This window comes from Mytilus californianus, unplaced genomic scaffold (assembly GCF_021869535.1).
Source record: "Mytilus californianus isolate M0D057914Y unplaced genomic scaffold, xbMytCali1.0.p SCAF_12, whole genome shotgun sequence".
Taxonomy (NCBI): domain Eukaryota; kingdom Metazoa; phylum Mollusca; class Bivalvia; order Mytilida; family Mytilidae; genus Mytilus; species Mytilus californianus.
In genome coordinates, this window is record NW_026262604.1 from 27666959 (window position 1) to 27686838 (window position 19880).

At 33.2% G+C, this 19880-nt stretch overlaps 2 protein-coding genes across 2 annotated transcripts in view; one reads left to right on the forward strand and one right to left on the reverse strand.

Moving 5' to 3' along the window:
- Positions 1-2630: 2630 nt before the first annotated feature.
- LOC127721635 (guanosine-3',5'-bis(diphosphate) 3'-pyrophosphohydrolase MESH1-like) lies at positions 2631-14910 on the reverse strand. The gene is made up of 4 exons (XM_052228408.1): positions 14789-14910; positions 9030-9085; positions 8361-8442; positions 2631-5812 (listed from the first exon to the last, which is right to left on the reverse strand). Exons 1-4 carry the CDS (start codon positions 14907-14909, stop codon positions 5520-5522), a joined length of 552 nt encoding a protein of 183 aa, XP_052084368.1. The 5' UTR covers position 14910; the 3' UTR covers positions 2631-5519.
- Positions 14911-15141: 231 nt separating this feature from the next.
- The window catches only part of LOC127721636 (hepatoma-derived growth factor-related protein 2-like), a 34928-nt gene continuing 30189 nt past the window's right edge, over positions 15142-19880 (forward strand). The window contains exons 1-4 of the mRNA XM_052228409.1: positions 15142-15471; positions 16494-16570; positions 17593-17728; positions 18560-18661. Of these exons, the coding sequence (XP_052084369.1) occupies positions 15397-15471; positions 16494-16570; positions 17593-17728; positions 18560-18661 (390 nt within the window). The 5' untranslated portion in view covers positions 15142-15396. The remainder of the gene's footprint in view (positions 15472-16493; positions 16571-17592; positions 17729-18559; positions 18662-19880) is intronic.

A 19880-nucleotide genomic window follows, 5' to 3' on the forward strand; every position in this document is an offset into this window, starting at 1 on the left:
ATTAAAACGTTTAAACCCGCTGCATTTGTTTGCACCTGTCCTAAGTCAGGAATCTGATGTTCAGTAGTTGTCGTTTGTTGATGTGGTTCATAAGTGTTTCTCGTTTCTCGTTTTTTATATAGATTAGACCGTTGGTTTTCCCGTTTGAATGGTTTTACACTAGTAATTTTTTGGGGCCCTTTATAGCTTACTGTTCGGTGTGAGCCAAGGCTCCGTGTTGAAGACCGTACTGTGACCTATAATGGTTTACTTTTATAAATTTTGACTTGGATGGAGAGTTGTCTCATTGGCACTCATACCACATCTTCTTATATCTATGTATGATTTTTTAAATCCAAAGAAATTTCAAAATATTTAATTCAGAGAATCTATCTTCACTTCAAATACAAGGACTAGAAAATCAAATTGAATCAGAATGCGTATCAATCAGAGGCTTGATTGATTGTTGGTATTTAATGCCACTTTCAGCTCTATTGGCTATATTGTAGAGGTCAATTTTATTGGTGGTAGGAGCCAGAGTGCCAGGAGAGAACCACCAACCTTCGGCAGTAAAAATGACAATCCTAGTCAATTACAGCCGATTTTATTGAGTGTGTAGGCAAAGGTAATATCTTTGGTTAGTTTGCTTGCTAGCTGAACTGTGAAGTCATCATTAGGTTAGGTAAACTACCCTCCTTTAAGTGTAGACTAGTCCGACAGCTAACCAATCTATCTGTCTGTTGGACTAGGCTACTTCGAAAGGAGGGTAGTATACCTGACCTAATAATGACTTCACGGTTCAGCTAACAAGCAAGCTAACCAAAGATATTACATTTGCCCACATGCTCAATGAAATCGGCTGTAAGATTGAAATTTAAATGCACCTGCCATGTGCAAGGTTTGAACTCACGAACTCAAAGTTGACAGGCTAGTGATTTAGTATATGATCAATCAGTGGAAGATCTAATATTGCAGGAACTGATGTTTGTTTGAATAGCTTATTTAACAAATTTATTTTCAAAACTTTATTAATAATTATAAATTCCAACCTTCAATATATAATAATTGTCAAAAAAAAGTTCATATAAAAATTATATTATTATAATGGTTTGTATGTAAAATGAACAGCAGTAAAATGAATGCTTCTCCAGAATTTAATCTGTGCAGGGATTGGAGGCACCACTTATTACACCAACAACCAACAGTGACTTTCATTTAATTCTACGTGATTCTTACAGATGATAAAGCTTTAAAAATATATAACCACTTATCAAATTTTATTTAAAATACCATTGAACCCCTTACCCCAATTGTTTAATAATACATAAATTAGAATCGCCAAATAAACTGAACAGACATTAATTATTGAGAAGAGTCCTAAGGACAAGCTTAAATAATAATTCATTTTCTCAGTAATTTCCAATCTGTTTGTTTAATGATGTTTTATTTTCATTTTTTTTTTGTTAATTGAAATTTAGGTGTGCATATATATATATTTGAATCTAATACAGAAAAACGTGAGATACATGTATACTATTAATGTGTATTCAGTAAATGCAGTATACAAATATTGCTATCATTATTTAAAATGCATTTTTTTATTTTAGCAATACCTATTCTGGAACAATTTTTTATTTAATAAAAACATTGCAAACATTTCTATATTTACAGTGCTTTGGAGTAATGTTGCTTGACAATAGTTTTTATGCAGGGTGATAGAAAAATGGTGAAAATATTATAAGTGGATATGTATAATAAACTGTTAACACAGAGATATGTCTCGCCTTTTTGTAATTTTGATAATGCAAATGTTGAAATTAAAATAGCAATACTTTAACATGTAAGTTATGCAAATATTCAAAGTCAATGAACCATGACTGAAGGTACATGGCTAAACAATCTCCATGGAAATGAGATGTGCTCATGCTAATACAACTGCATACCAAATAACATTGACTTATCATTAGTCAAGGCGGGACAAAAATCATTTCAGGTCACTTGCTTAATTGGCTGCAAGCAAATAGGATTTATGAATGAAATACAACTGCATAACAAATATTATTTCTTTTGAGCAAGTTCTTCTTCATATAATAATTGATTGTTGCTTGCTGAATGTCCAGTGGCAAATATTTCATGATCATCTCGATAAAAATATATAATCTAAAAAAAATAATGCTGTACAACTTTTATCTTCAGAGTATTTTAAGATATTCGCAACTAATTTTATTCCTATTATTTTTCTTATTAAAAAAGACATTAATAAAATGCGAACACAAATTATTTTGTTTACAGTATCCACTTAATATCATTAAAGGGGCATTAGCATTATTCATGTTCATTGATTTGACCAAAATTCTCATATTTGATTTATAACATACTAAAAGGTATACATGTATTGGAAATACAAACTGACAAAGTTAATAAAACATCAGCAATGTTTTATAACTTATTTTGGCGAAATTGAACCAAACTGACTGCTAATAGCAAAATATTATTTCAATATTCCTCTTTAATTGTAATGTTTGAAACCAAAAAATATTCATATTTTTATTTTTTGACTCATTCCTAGCTAATGCCCCAATCCATGTATGAATTTCTATACCAAATATCTATATCACAACAAGTAGTTCTTATATCATCCCAATTTTATAAACGCCACTGCTACATAAGCTGTTTGGAATATACTTCCAAGTTATAATCGTAAAAATTTCGATTTCAACAAGAAATGAATGTAACAGGATGCTGTTACGAAGTCTCCCAAACGAAGCTCCCATAATTCGTAATTCCCAGGGTCGCCTGACATTGGGCAACATCCATTGAAAATTGGTTTGGTCCAGTAAAGTTATATGCATTAGTGATGCCTGGGGACTAACCTTGTATATCATTCAAATCATCTTGGCATGACAAACAAGAATATATATGGTTTAGGGGTGGGGATCTCAACCATTTACAAGATACTAGAATATTGGGGGTGGGGAGGAACCCCTGGGGACTGGTCCTATATGTCATTCAAATGTTCATTACATGACGAACAGGAATATATATGGTTTAGGGGTGGCGATCTCAACCATTTACAAGATATTAGAACATTGGGGGTGGGGGGAACCCCTGGGGACTGACCGTATACGTCATTCAAATGTTCGAGACATGACAAATAGGAATATATATGGTTTAGGGGTGGGGATCTCGACCATTTACAAGATATTAAAACTTTCTCAAATGACAGGGGGTCGGGATGACCCCTGGGGACTAACCCTGTCTATCATTCAAACCATCTTCGCATGACAAACCAGAATATATATGGTTTAGGGGTGGGGATCTTGACCACTTAGAAGATATTAGAACTTTCTTAAATGGCAGGGGGTGGGGGTGACCCCTGGAGACTAACCCTGTATTTCATTTGATGTGCTTTATCATGACAAACCAGAATATATATGGTTTAGGGGTGGGGATCTCGACCATTTACAAGATATTAGAACTTTCTCAAATGGCAAGGGGTGGGGGTGACCGCTGGGGACTAACCCTGTATAACATTTGATGTGCTTTATCATGACAAACCAGAATATATATGGTTTAGGGGTGGGGATCGCGACCATTTACAAGATATTAGAACTTTCTCAAATGGCAGGGGGTCGGGATGACCCCTGGGGACTTACCCTGTATATCATTCAAACCATCTCAGCATGACAAACCAGAATATATATGGTTTAGGGGTGGGGATCTTGACCACTTAGAAGATATTAGAACTTTCTTAAATGGCAGGGGATGGGGGTGACCCCTGGGGACTTACCCTGTATAACATTTGATGTGCTTTATCATGACAAACCAGAATATATATGGTTTAGGGGTGGGGATCTCGACCATTTACAAGATATTAGAACTTTCTTAAATGGCAAGGGGTGGGGGTGACCCCTGGAGACTACCCCTGTATTTCATTTGATGTGCTTTATCATGACAAACCAGAATATATATGGTTTAGGGGTGGGGATCTCGACCATTTACAAGATATTAGAACTTTCTCAAATGGCAAGGGGTGGGGGTGACCGCTGGGGACTAACCCTGTATAACATTTGATGTGCTTTATCATGACAAACCAGAATATATATGGTTTAGGGGTGGGGATCTCGACCATTTACAAGATATTAAAACTTTCTCAAATGGCAGGGGGTCGGGATGACCCCTGGGGACTTACCCTGTATATCATTCAAACCATCTCAGCATGACAAACCAGAATATATATGGTTTAGGGGTGGGGATCTTGACCACTTAGAAGATATTAGAACTTTCTTAAATGGCAGGGGGTGGGGGTGACCCCTGGGGACTTACCCTGTATAACATTTGATGTGCTTTATCATGACAAACCAGAATATATATGGTTTAGGGGTGGGGATCTCGACCATTTACAAGATATTAGAACTTTCTAAAATGGCAGGGGGTCGGGATGACCCCTGGGGACTAACCCTGTATATCATTCAAACCATCTTAGCATGACAAACCAGAATATATATGGTTTAGGGGTGGGGATCTTGACAACTTAGAAGATATTAGAACTTTCTTAAATGGCAGGGGGTGGGGGTGACCCCTGGGGACTAACCCTGTATTACATTTGATGTGCTTTATCATGACAAACCAGAATATATATGGTTTAGGGGTGGGGATCTCGACCATTTACAAGATATTAGAACTTTCTCAAATGACAGGGGGTGGGGATGACCCCTGGGGACTAACCCTGTATATCATTCAAACCATCTTAGCATGACAAACAAGAATATATATGGTTTAGGGGTGGGGATCTTGACCACTTACAAGGTATTAGAACTTTCTCAAATGGCAGGGGGTGGGGGTGACCCCTGGGGACTAACCCTGTATTTCATTTAATGGGCTTTATCATTTAGAACATTTTCAATTAAAAAGTTTGTGTCTATCACGAACGGTTTTCAATTTATAATCATTTTAAAATTTTAAAAAATAAAATCCCATAGGGTTCTATAGTAAAACCCTCTTTTCTTTTTGCCCCTCAAAGTACCCCTTTATAAACCCCATTGCAAAAACAAAACCCTGATTGCACCACTAGACATGTTAGTCTAACATATTGTGAAACCCTAAGTTAATCCGACAAGCGGTTTTGGAGAACGGGTGCGGACAAGTTCAAATTTAAAAGCGGCGGAAGAAGAAGAAGAAGAAGAAGAAGAAGAAGAAGAAGAAGAAGAAGAAGAAGAAGAAGAAGAAGAAGAAGAAGAAGAAGAAGAAGAAGAATAATAATAATAATAAGAACTGAGCAAAAACAATAAGTCTTCCCAAACTTCGTTTGGGAGACTTAATTATCATACTCAGACTCAATATTTAACCAATCCAAATACTGGATTTGTTGTTTCAAGCACAAATTTTGTACTCGATTGCTTACTAGATTTATGACCGATATCCCAGGTGTTGACAAACAAATAGCAGTAAGTCTTTCATCCCAACAATCATCTTAGGTGAGAAAAAAGAATCTGAGATAATTGTATTTTATAATAGTATCTAATACTGAGATTATTGAACTATGAATCTGATAAACTCCTTTCTTTGAACAATTTATCTAATTCTCTTTCCATAGCATCATTTATTCCTCTAAGTCCAGCCACAACTCCAAAGGCAAAAACAAAATATTCCTGGACTCGTTCTTCACTCCAGCCTTCTGGTGTAGCTCTCTTCAGATCTCGTAGATTGTACAATTTGTCTGCTAACTTGATCAGTTTGGCTTTGTAACTTTTATGAGGTGCATTCTTTATCTGTAGATTTTTCCTTTCAATCTTGGATAAACTTTTATCATCTGAAACTTCATCAACTAGACCTGTAAAAAAGAAGAATGTGCAACAAAACAATTTATCACTTGTCCAGTGGCAAATATCACATGCTTTGTCACTGATATGAATACAAATATGAACATTGCTTTGTTCTAGACTCACACATTTAAAATGCATTTTCAATGTGCTAGTCCACAAGGAACACAGTATAACATTTTAGTATATATCTACTATATCAAATTTGAATATTACTTTCTACCAATTTTTTTTAGCTTATAGAAGTGTATAGGGGGAGGGTTGAGATCTCACAAAACATGTTTAACCCCGCCACATTTTTGCACCTGTCCCAAGTCAGGAACCTCTGGCTTTTGTTAGTCTTGTATGTTTATTTAATTTTATGTTCATTTATATGTTTCAGAGTATATATGTGTGTGTGTTTATTTTCAGGTTTGATTACAAATGAACTTTGCTAGATTTAGTGAGGAATGATTAAAGAGTAACAGAAAAAAAAAATCTTTATCACCTAATATTAGATGGATGGGTATCTAAGCAATGTCCAGTGGCAAATATCACATGATTGGTCACTGAAATGAATAGGAATATGAAGATTGCCTTGTACTAGACCCATGCACTTAGATACAATTTCAACGTTCTAATCCACAAAGCAACAGATTCAAAATCACATGTCCTTCAATAAAAACAATTCTTTGAGTTGTGAAAAACTTTACTTTAGGATTGACTTATATGTTTGTGTTGAAAATAATCAAAGTCTAATTTACAACAAACTAATTAAATAAACTGTTATCACAGAGATATGTCTCGCCTTTTTGTAATTTTGATAATGCAAATGTTGAAATTAAAATAGCAATACTTTAACATGTAAGTTATGCAAATATTCAAAGTCAATGAACCATGACTGAAGGTACATGGCTAAACAATCTCCATGGAATGAGATGTGCCAATGCTAATACAACTGCATACCAAATACCATTGACTTATTATAAGTCGTTCCCTTAAAACAAACATAAACACAAAAAAAAACCATTAACTTGTAAACTATGTCTATGTAAAAGTTTCAAAGTCAATGAACCATGATCAGGGGTGGGGCTATATAATCTCCATGGAAACAGTACTTGCAAATGCCAATAAATTTGCATACCAAATATCATTGACTTAACATTAACAGTTCATCTTAAACTGATCTAATCACAAACTAATACATGTAAACTAAGCAAAAGTTTCAAGGTCAATAGACCATGACTGAGGGGGTGGGGTCAAATATTCTCCATGGAACTGAGATGTGTTAATGCTTATACAACTGAACACCAATTAACATTGGCCTACCACTAATGGTTCCCCTTGAACTGACCTAATCACAAACTAATACATGTTAACTTAGCAAAATTTTCAAAGTCTACAGACGATGACTAAGGGGGCGGAGCCAAATAATCTCCATGGAAATGAGATATGCCAATGCCTATTCAACTGCATACCAAATATCATTGACCTAATCACAAACTAATACATGTAAACTTAGCAAAATTTTCAAAGTCAATAGACCTTGACTGAGGGGTGGGGCCAAATAATCTCCATGGTAATGAGATATGCCAATGCTAATACAACTGCATACCAAATATCATTGACCTACCACTAGTAGTCCACCATGAACTAGACCTAATCACAAACAAATACATTGTTGACGCCGCCGCCGACGCAGGAAACAGCATACCTATGTCTCGCTTTTTGACTCCGTCAAAGCGAGACAAAAATCTGAAATATTTTTTGCAATATATTACATTTAATACTATTTATGATGATAAAGAAGCATAACTCAATTACTGTAAATTCAGAAAGTTTTGCGATGTTTTTATTAATGCAAAAAATGTGACAATACCAGGTTCGTAATAATGAAAACTTGCATTCATAATTCAGTAGTGATTTTCCTTCATAAAACTTTTAGCAATCGCATTAATAAGATTTTGAATTTTTGACAGTGATCAAGTATTCACAATAATAAATGTACACATTAATTTCTGAATTTACAGAATAATTATACAGATGAAATTTTTAGGTTCTAAAGCTGAATATTTCAAATTCTAAAATTTCAACAATGTTTAATTATTGTTAAACTGACGGGTTAGGTTTGGTAAAAATAAAAACTTGCAGTTAAAATTTTAAAGCAGAATTTCTATGCAGAATTTCCTTAAATCAGTATAATCAATCCTAATAATAAATGCATGCAAAATTGCAGAATTTACAGTTTTAAGGCTAAACATTGGTTAAAGAAATATATGAGTGCAATATATATCAATGGGATTGAAATAAAGATCTTTCCATACAGGGATCTGACAATGCCCCATTCTACTTTATGTTTTAGACACCTTAAGCGATCCACTGGTTTTGTTGTAATATGCAAACTATCAAATTGAAGGCTGAAATTTCATTTGCTGATGTAAAAATTACCAGAACAAAAAGTAGAAAGGAATGTTGTCAGATACTTGTAAGTAAAGTGTAGACACAGGATCTGTATTTTAATCAGATTGGCAATGTATTTGTCTTTTGTGACTCTTATCACCTGGAGACCATAAAACCAACCTGCCACTTCATCTCCGAACTGTTCACTGATTTCATCCAATGTTGTATCTGTGTCTTCTACGGTGTCATGTAACAATGCAGCCTAAAATTTTATAACATGTTTTATACACTTTATTATTCCATACATATGTGACAAGAAAGAATGAGTACTGAATCAAAGAAAGGTTTTCAATAAAAGTTTACCTGAATTAAATATTGAACATATAAAAATATACAATATAATTTTTATACCTGTGTTTACAGTAATTGGATGTTGCTGAAAACTTACCATATCGCACAGAAATAAAACTGATTATTACCCATGATCATCCATACCCTGATTGTGGAACTAAGCTAATTAATTCTGTGTGCTGGGAGAGAAGTTGCTATCATAATAAAAAAAATCTAAAGATTTTAAGCTGTAATCAAATAACATTAACAGTACCAATTTTTCTGCACCAGATGCACATTTTTACAATAAAGTCTCTTCAGTGCAAGAGATCATTTCAAAATATTAAGGAGGAATATTCAATTTTGCTGGCGTTATATTGAGAATTTACCTAGAATTTAGAAGTGTTAGGAGTATGGCATGTATGGGATCCACTCACTCTACCTGTAAGTGTATGGTAACACTTGCGTTTTTATTACTAAAATATGCAATGGTTTGTTATAAAATTATTATGTACATACCTGTACTACACTTAAGTCTGTAATCTTTCCTTCATTTGTCAGTATATAAGCTACGCCTGTAAATACATACAAATCATTCAATACAATCCTTAAAATTTTCAGGTTTTTCTCATCTGAAAACAATTGGCAAAATAAATTTATCTGAAAATTGAAAAAAATAAATATCTATATTTCACATCCACAAGCATGACAAGGTCTGAATTTACCGTATAAGTACTGGGAAATACTGGTCTATTGAAATGTTTAGCGACCATTACTATCAAAATCACTCCATTTCTGGTCAACTACTGTAGTAGTCAATGTCAAACAAATAGACATAAGGTGTATTCTATAATCACAAGGCCTGCATTTCAAAAAAAATCTTATGACTAAAAGTAATGATATTAAGTGAAGTACAAGTGTGATTTCCTACTGCTTGAATTGGCTATCTTCCTGTTGTCTACCCAAGTTCTGGGATAGTGGACTAACTACAGACATGACAGAGATGTACAAACAAGATGTTTATTTAGAAGATATATATATGGTTGAACATAAGTTTACATACAATAAATATAAAACTACGGTGGTGGCTAGTCTACTTTTTGCCTTAAAACAAATGAAAAATGTTCCATATCTTAGAGCCAAAGTATGAGCATCTGTTCATTTCAAGTCCTAGGCAGTAGACTTCCCTGAACCCGGTGAGTGACATCATATTTATAGCTCCTAGGGACAACAAGCCAAGCCTGGATAGCAAACATGTTCAAGAACTAGGAATTAACCCAACAAGAATATTTACATGGCTGATCTCAGGAGAAATAGTTACAGTGACTGATTTTATAAAGATTTTCCAAGAAAAAATACTTGAATGTTATGAACATTTTTGTATAACTTTCAATCAATTTCAGTCGTAAGATATTTTGTGAAGAACCCCATAACGACAGTGAATGCAGGACAACTCATCCCAAAGACAACTCTGACCGAATGATAAGTCAACTCTGATCGTCTATAAAGTCATCTCCCACTACCTATAATATGTGTAAAGTTATCTTGGATCGTTTTTCTTGTTTAGCATTAAAGCTTAAAATTTCTATATAATTTAAATAATTTGATTTAATTACCACCCCCTCCCTTTTTTTAAAGTAAGTAAGTAGCACAGTAGGTATATCTATTTTTACTTTTAGTTGTTTGACTAATAGACTATTTATGTATTTCATTTACAACTTTATCATTAACTGACACATATGTTAAGAAAGAATTCAATTACCAAATTAAATGGATATCATACATCTTTCAAGTTGAAATTTGCAGGTAAAATGAGCAAATTGTATAATATCAAAGAAAAAAAAATAATCACCCTTTCCATAATATGATTAGTTCAACGTCATAAGATTTTTTGTGAAATGCAGGCAGGTGACTGATTTTACAAAAGATTTTATGAGAAATAAATGGGGAATGTGTCCATGGGACACAGATGATACCCCCACTTGCATATAACGTTCTAAAGGGACATAACTCAAGAACTGTAAAAGTGACGCTATCCAAATTTGTACTTGATCTGAGTTTTGTGCTAATAAGCATTGTGTATAAGTTTCACAACATTTGGTTGAGGCAAACTAAAGTTAGAGAACGGAAACGAAAAATTCAGAAATTTTTCCATTTGTAAAGGGGCATAAATCTAGAACGGTAAAAGTGACGCCACCAAAATTCAAACTTAATCTGTTTTTTGTGGTGATAAGCATTGTGTATACGTTTCATAACATTTGGTTGAGGCAAACTTAAGTTAGAGAAAGGAAACAAATTTTGGGAAGTACGGACGTACGTACAGACGGACAAGGGAAAACTTGATGCCATGTCCGCTACGGCAGAGGCATAAAAAGACTTGTAAGTCATGAACATTTCAGTATAACGATGATGACATTTATGATGACAACTCAGACAAAGTATTAAAAGAGAATTTGAGCTTTTTAAATGATTAAATGTTATCATGGTTATGAAAGGTAACTCCAATTATACATTCCCCATCACCTCATGTACTTGTAGCAAGCAAAGAAAACACCAATGGACTGCAAGCTAGTCAACAAAGGCAAGCTCTGTAGATATCAAAGGAAACACACAACACAGACACAAGGGATGCTGTTTACCACATGGCGCCAGTATGCCACCAGACATGACAGTCAAAGTGTGCAACTATTTATGAGGGTACGGAATGGGGTACCCCACATGACAAATGATGTAAATATTTGTTAAAATAACGTTAACGATTAACATTTTACTCCATTTGACGCTAATGGTAGCTTTTGACAAATGACGATAAAAAATTCAGGCTCATCCATTTTGTCATCAGACAATTGGAAATTTGAGGCTTGCTGATAAAGGGCATTCCTTCCCTCATTTTTTTGACCATCCATTTGAATACAGGTTTTGTCGGTGTTCTGAGATTAACTTTACATTGTGCTTAGTAATAATTATAGTGCTTGCACGCGCATGGCTATATGAATTATTAATTTCTAGTTTATGAGATGAATCATACTGTTTAACTTCAGTGCTTTTAAAATATGAATTTTATGAGATAACTTTTCCTTAGCATATATGTCTAGAGTTTTACTTCATTTTGTAAAAACTTAGTGCTCAAATTATATGTTTCCAAAAATTCTTATGTAAATGAGATATTTGTTATTTGACTTGAAATTATTTCTTTGGTGAATTAAAAGATACATGTATGTATAATATAATATAATATTATAGTTATTGTTTCATTCTAAAGTTGGAATATGTTAGGACTTATAGCACAGCACTTTAATATAATTGAGGATATAATATATATCAAAAAAAAAAAAATTAAGAATCTACTAGGAGACAGATTTGTAAAAGCAAATTTGCTTGTTTCTGAATCCTTAATATTTATTTCAATTAATATATTGTATCATATTGTTTTGTGATGATTTATCTGAATAAATATTGTTTAAACTAAGACATGTAAGAATCTACATGTACCAAAACATTACAAACATTATTTACTTATACCATGTATACAGCTTTCAAACAACAGAAATAAAAATATTCCTAGGGAGCATCATTCAATCTTCAAGTTGACTTCAATATTGTCCAAAGCCTATAAGTTGTGAACTTGAATTGTCTATATAGATGTCTCTTCATAGACTGTCCAAGTTGTCTTTTTCGTCATTTATATAAAGTAAAAACAGATGTCAAAACCCTCCCTTTATTCTATGCATTATAGTTGGGCCACCTTCTATTCAACCATAGTCCAAATAATTATGACGTCTTGAAAGCCTATTCTATTTTTCTACGATGGCGTCACAGCAAAAAAATTAAATAGGCTTTCAAGATGTCATAATTATTTTGACTAATTCAACCAAAGTTTAGTATCTGTATATCGCTGCTGGATAACTCGGACTAAAACAAAATCGGCCTATCACAAACTCGGACTATCACAAACTCGGACTATAACAAACTCGGCCTACCATTATTTATATGCGGAAATATATTGCACAAACTCGGACTACGATTAGTAGATTGTTTTGTGGGTTTTTTTTCTCACTTTAATAAAAAACAAACTTTATATATAAGAATTATATACGAATTTTGAGATTATGATAAATATTTTTGAAAAAAACATTGTATATAAATGTATTAAAATAAAACTTAGCTCCATCATATTAGATATGTGTTATATGAGTTGAATTTGATATGTTTGAATGAGGATAATTAACTTCTTTTTGAAATATTATTGTGATTTTCTCGTTTATTATTTTTATTGACAAAAGATGTTTTAATGATTGGCGTGTGTGCGTGTTTGTATTATGTTTAATCCTTGGTGTTCATAATTAGTATACAAACAAAGAGAAATTTGATTGACAGTGAATGGCTTCTTAACAATTTCACTAATCTGTAATTCTTTATTAATGGGTTCACCAATTGAAAAGTAATTATATTTAAATGGTCACATCAAACAGATACAATGTTTTTAGAAATGCAAGCCGAGGCAAACATTTATTATACATATATCTAAAAATAGATGTGGAGTAAAATTAAAAAAACAACAGAGATTTCTTTGATCTTACCATATAGTTCTATAAAATAACATGGAAAAAAAATTCCCATATCATTCTCAACATGGGTACCGACCACTGCGTCGAGTGTTCCAGAAAAGTGACAACAAAGCAACATGCCTTACAGTGTGATTCGTGTAGTTTATGGCAACACAGAGTTTGTAATACTGGTAAGTGCTTCTATATATTGTTCTTCTTCATAATGATATTGATAAATATTTTACTTGCTATGGATAGAAAAGTATTGCTTCATTATTCATTTATTACCATTTGGAAAATAAAGTTGATTGCATGATTTTGCATACTTCTTCTTTGTATAAGCTTCCTATAGACAGGCTTATAAGGGTTTAATTTATATATGGAGTGTTTGTTGTTTTTTTTTTCAAAGTATGTATGAATGACGAAATCATTGTTATATATATGTTTGTTGACATCTGCTGAAATAAAATTTGTAAACCTTATGTTTTCTTTATTATATATATATATATATAGTGTTACATTGTACAGATAAATCACACTGAGATTCAACCAAACAAAGTATGATCAGAAACATACAATTCACTGCACTGTCCTATAATCACATAAAATTTGTAATCAAACAAAAAAAAAAGGAACCTGAAAACATCAGTTATATACAAGCTGTTACTGCGAAAATACTGGATATTGGATATTTAGTTATTCACAAATTCAATTTCATGTAATTACAGGTAGTTTTGTTCTCACTTGGGTGATTACATAGGTGTCAATAGTACACGTGTCAGTTGTTAGTTTAAATTATGGTGATTAAAAAGGTGTCAACAATACACGTGGCATGATGTCATATTTCCAGTTGAATCAATTAAGATATGCATATGATAAATTATTTTGAGAGGGACATTATTACAAATTATAATACAGAAATACAAATCAGTGGTAGATTTTCATTATTAAATGAATGTATTCTTAATTTTCTTTTTATACATATCTTGTTAATGTCATTTATATTACTCGCTTCTAAAATGTTCAAAATAAATTACTTAATTAATTGTAAATCATTATTAATTTCAAATTAAGTATTGATAAATAATTTCAAATAAAAACAAAATAAAACATCATACTTATATTCTTCTAGTAGTCCGAGTTTGGTATAGTCCGAGTTTGTTATAGTCCGATTTTGGGAGGCCGATTATGTTATAGGCCGAGTTTGTTATAGTCCGATTTTGTTAAAGGCCGAGATATCATGGATTCCTGTATATATACATTGAAGATACTGTACCAATACACGGTTAGTTCGGCCATATTGGATAGGGGGCAGATTTTTTTGAAAGAGGTTGAAATAGTATGAAAGTATATTAAGAGCCCTATGCATGTTTCCAAGCAACTGCTCTGTTTTAATGTGGTTTTCCCGAATTTTTCACACCATTTTTACCTCCATTATGAAAATCTGCCCCCTATCCAATATGGCCGAACTAACCGTGAAGAGCCCTATCTCGCTTATTTTAGGTCAAAGACAATATTAAATCATTGATATATAGTCAATATTCTACTATTAATACTTTGTTGAAAAGTTGGCATTATCGACCTTCCGAGTTGTCTTATAGACGTCTGAGTTGATTTTTTTGTTGAAGGTCCGAACTGTCTATTTGTTGAAGGTCCGAGTTGTCTCGCACGGGACCCGTTCATCATTATTTATATTTAATTAGCTACTCTGTACAAAGCAATGTTAAGAACCTATTGGATGATTTATGTAAGGGGTGCTTTCAGGGTCTTTTCTTCTTTGATTCTTGTGTTTTATTGCCGCAAAATTGGAGCATTTAATAATTTCTGAGAGTAAGGCTTCATCGGAAGCCATTTTTTTTGTTTATAGCGAACTACGACTGGCGTAAAATGAGTTTGATAATGGTTTTAATCAACAAATAAATAATAATAAGCATATAATAATAAGCATACAAATAGAACCTTCAATGTTATTTAATACATATCTGAAGAAAATAGAAGCTAAAGCCAAAATAAATTTGAAAGCAAAGTCGTAAATTTGAATTCCCGCCAAATTTTAATGCTCGCGAGAAATTACGATACTACAATCTAATATGGCAGCCTACACGACCAAAAATTAGCGGAAGAAAAAATCCTTGCAACATGAATAGAATTACAAGACGATCGTGTTTATACAGATTAACAATTGCATAACATTGTCAAACTGTGGAATCTGCTCTCTAGTATTCGACTCAAAGATCTAAAAAGGAGCAAATCTAATACAAAGTTGAGGTGTAGGCATTGTCGTCGCCATTTACATCTAAAAGAGGTTCACGTTCGTATCTGACAACGTTTAAAAAACAATGGCACAGCAAGATTACAAACCATTTGATAAAATATTCGCCAAGATGAAAGGATATCCACATTGGCCAGCAAGGGTATGCAGATTTTTTGTCCCATGTCATGTTGTCTGGTCTGGCATGCACATTTTAATCTTTATGTAAATTTAGTCACTTGTAAACCTTAATTGCCTGATTGCTGTTTCTTAAACTGCAATACCTTACCCAATAATTAAATTTGTGTCACTTGAACAATTGACATCGTACAACAATCAATTTATTGTGTGATGCAAGTCCTTTCTTGGTTGACAGGACAAAATTTTACATCAGTGATGCAGACTTAACCAAAATCTTTCCTGACTACTAGTCCAAAGACCAATATTCTGATATTTTTCTTCTGTGTCTAAATTAAATGTTACTTATTGGTCTGGTGCATCGGTGTAGTTGTTATGTCTACAAATGGCTGACAAAAAACCAAAATATGTATATTTGGCAGGTGCTACATGTACACACCTGATGTTCCCTGGTCGTTACCAGTTTTAACGTGCAGGGATGGTGCTACATGAGTATTCCAGGCTGTATGACTGACTAATTATTTTCTGGTGGTACATTGTAGCATTAAAAAAATCACTAGAGGGTACTCAAACATACACACAACAAAAAGACAGTTTAAGACGCTAAGTACAGATCTGAGAGGACTCGCCGTTACTGACAGCAGTTCAAAGCCAATAACATCTAATAAAAAAATCATGCATCTAAGACTAAAATAGTCTGGTTAATATAGTACATAATTTAAAATATACATGCAACCAAAATAAAATATATTATATTGCGGACCTTGACGTGAACACTTAAACAAAGCGCAAGCGAAGACAAAAGTCAATTCAATCGATAACAACTTGTTTTACCCAACGATAGCACAGTTATATTTATTTCATTTTAATAGGAAACACAATTTGAACCAGCGATTTCCTTAATTTTAAACGGAAATTTCGCTGGGTGTCTGTGCTTATTGAAAACCCTGTGTAAGTAATGTAATTAATTGGCTTCCTCAGGGAATTAACCACAGAATGAAAATTTTGAGCCCTGTGTAACTATAATGTTTTTTTTTTATTTTTCAGATTGATGAAGTTCCAGAGGGTGGAAAGCAAGCACCGAAAGGAAAGTTTCCAATCTTTTTCTATGGGACTCATGAAACGTATGTACAGAGATTGAGACAAATATATCCATATTGTTTCCATGTTCTGTTCATCATGTTCATTGTCTCAGTTTTCACGATAAACTTTTGAATCTACAGGCCTGAAGCTGAATTTTACAAAATTTTTTAGTTAGATTCTGTTGGCCTGTAGAAATGATTTTTACAGGCCCAACAGCATTTTTATAAGCCTGGGCTGGTGGGCCTGTGGTTGAGTGCTAAAACTGTTGTCTAAATCAAATATCAGGTTCTCAAGTATAGAATACAGCTCATCAGGATTTTGATATTTCCAACCATCCAGGATTTGAGTTGACACAGAGTGGACAAAACTTATTAAACCAAGCCCACTATATCCAGTGAAATACCATTTCATTTCTATGATCATAAAGATTTAAACAAACTTAACCCTTCATACATTGTAAATGTGAACAATTGAGGTTTTGGAATTCAACATTTTTTACAAAATTTAATAGCTGGAATAGGAGGGGTGTCGGAAGGCTCTTTTATTAAAAATTTGATGGGTGGTGGTTTATCTAGACAGATAGCTTTAACAATTACATGAAATAATCAATTAAAAGGAAAGGCCAAAGTGAAAATGAGAAACAGGTTCCAAGGGAATAAATAGTACTTAAAAAGAACAAAAGGAAATAACCAATAACAAATGAACAAATGCAAATATGAAATGCATATCCTTCCTGATTATGTTCATCCCACTGTACTCAATACAAGTTCAAAGTACATAACCTACTGCTTGTGCTGATTAGAAAACATGAGGTCCTACACTTGACACTGGTTGCTGTACTCCATAGATGATATCATACAGTAATTTCAGTACATAAAGACAGAGTATTGTGCAATGGTCAAAACAAAGTATACAGAAAAACAAAAGAAACATTTTAGTATGGCTGCATATTGTAAGATTTTGAATTGATATTATCGCAACAATACAAGACATAGTGATTGAACAATAACAGGGATGTCATTAAACATCACATTTGCATCTTTGAATATTATTTATTTTTCAGAGCATTCCTTGCCACTAAAGATATATTTTTATACGAAAAGTGGAAACACAAGTATGCCAAGCCCCAGAAACGGATAGGTTTTAATGAAGGACTCTGGGAAATAGAAAATAATCCAAAAGTTAAATTCTCCGGTGCGGTAAGTAAAAAACAATTGATATCTTAAATCAACCTGACACAAAGAGGGACATGACTTTAATGACAACTAATGATGAATTTGTATTATGATGATTAGTATTGTGACTAACAATGACTAATGAGTTAAGTTAGACACTAAACAAAACTAGCAGAAAATGAATGTTGATTTTGAAAAAAAATATTATACTAAACTTTTTTTCAAAAAGATATGTTGTTGAAAAGTTTTATTTCCAATTTACATCAAAAAGATGACTTTTTCACATTTTTTTTATAAAATTAATTCTACCAACTTTGTACATGTTGTATAAGAAAATTCATTAAAAGAATTTGTCTATCTGAAGAAAAAATATGTGATAGTTAAGCCAAATTGTATTTATATATCTTGTTTGATTAATATGTGGGTTTTTTTCAACCAAATCACCAATATGGTAATAATAAAACTCCCAATTCAATTAAAATATGCCAACCAAGATGTCTGCTGCTATTAACAGAAATTGAGGCAAAAAAGAGTATCAGATTCATAAGGGCTGTTCTAGAATTAATTGGGTGTGGGAATAGAAGGCACTCAGATTAATAAAATATGGGTGGTTGCATTTCCTTAGAATTTTGTGAAAATTATAAGTCAAATGTAAATTTTTATTTTATGGGTGGTTGCAATCTTTACAAAGTGTCTCTCGTGATCCCAATGTGTTTAATTCTAAAACAATCCTTACACTTAGATATAATTACAATACTAGATATTTGTCAATTGTTACAGAAGGCCAGATATAAATAAAAATGTGATTAATATGTAATATGAATAAACTAATTTTTTCCGTTTTTACTTTTTTAGCAACCAAGTTCTGACGAAGAACTAGAGGAGGAAGAACAAGAAGAACAACCGGAGTCAGAGACTGAAGATCAGGTTAAAGCCACGAAGAAAACTCCAAAAAAGGTTAAAAAATCAAAATAATAGATGACAGGGGGGAGAGGGGATACATCATTTTGTAGCGGCATCTAACAGCATAATAAAACACAAAAGAAGGCTGTCGAGATGTCTTAAACTACGAGTTCGAATCCCACATGTGGCAGGTGCACTTGACTCCAGTCTTAATTGACCAGGATTTTCAGTTTTCCTTCACCAATAAAAACTCACTGCCATGAAATAGCACAATAGTGCTGAAAGTGACAATAAACACCAATCAATCATGATCTAAATTGTTGTTACTGTTGTAGACGGATTGAGTGACAGAGGCATCTAAATATCTTCCAATATTTCAAAGTTATTATACCCCACGCAACGAGTCTGTCCGTCCGTCAGTCCTGTTTCTTGTCATCGCAACTCCTCTCAAACCACACAACAGAATTTCACGAAACCTTTTTAGATAATAAGGACATACTATGTAGTTGTGCATATCGACAGGAAATTACGATTCAATTTTTTTTCCAGGAGTTACGCCCCTTTGAACTTATTTGCCCAATATTCTACTGCAACAGTTTGTCATCGCAACTCCTCTCAAACCACACAACAGAATTTCATGAAACCTTTTCAGATAATAAGGACATACTACGTAGATGTGCATATCGACAGGAAATTACGATTCAATTTTTTTTTCAGGAGTTACGCCCCTTTGAACTTATTTGCCCAATATACTACTGCAACCTTTTGTCATCGCATCTCCTCTCAAACCACACAACAGAATTTCACGAAACCTTTTTAGATAATAAGGACATACTATGTTGTTGTGCATATCGACAGGAAATTACGATTCAATTTTTTTTCTAGGAGTTACGCCCCTTTGAACTTATTTACCTTAATGTACTACTGCAAAATTTGTCATCTCAACTCCTCTGAAACCACACAACAAAATTTCATGAAATTTGTAGATAATAAGGACATACTACAAAGATGTGCATATCGACAGGAAATTAAGATTCAATTTTTTTTCCAGGAGTTAAGCTCCTTTGAACTTATTTGCCCAATATACTACTGCAACCTTTTGTCATCGCAACTCCTCTCAAACCACACAACAGAATTTCATGAAACCTTTTCAGATAATAAGGACATACTACGTAGATGTGCATATCCACAGGAAATTACGATTCAATTTTTTTTCTAGGAGTTACGCCCCTTTGAACTTATTTGCTTCAATATACCTCTGCAACAGTTTGTC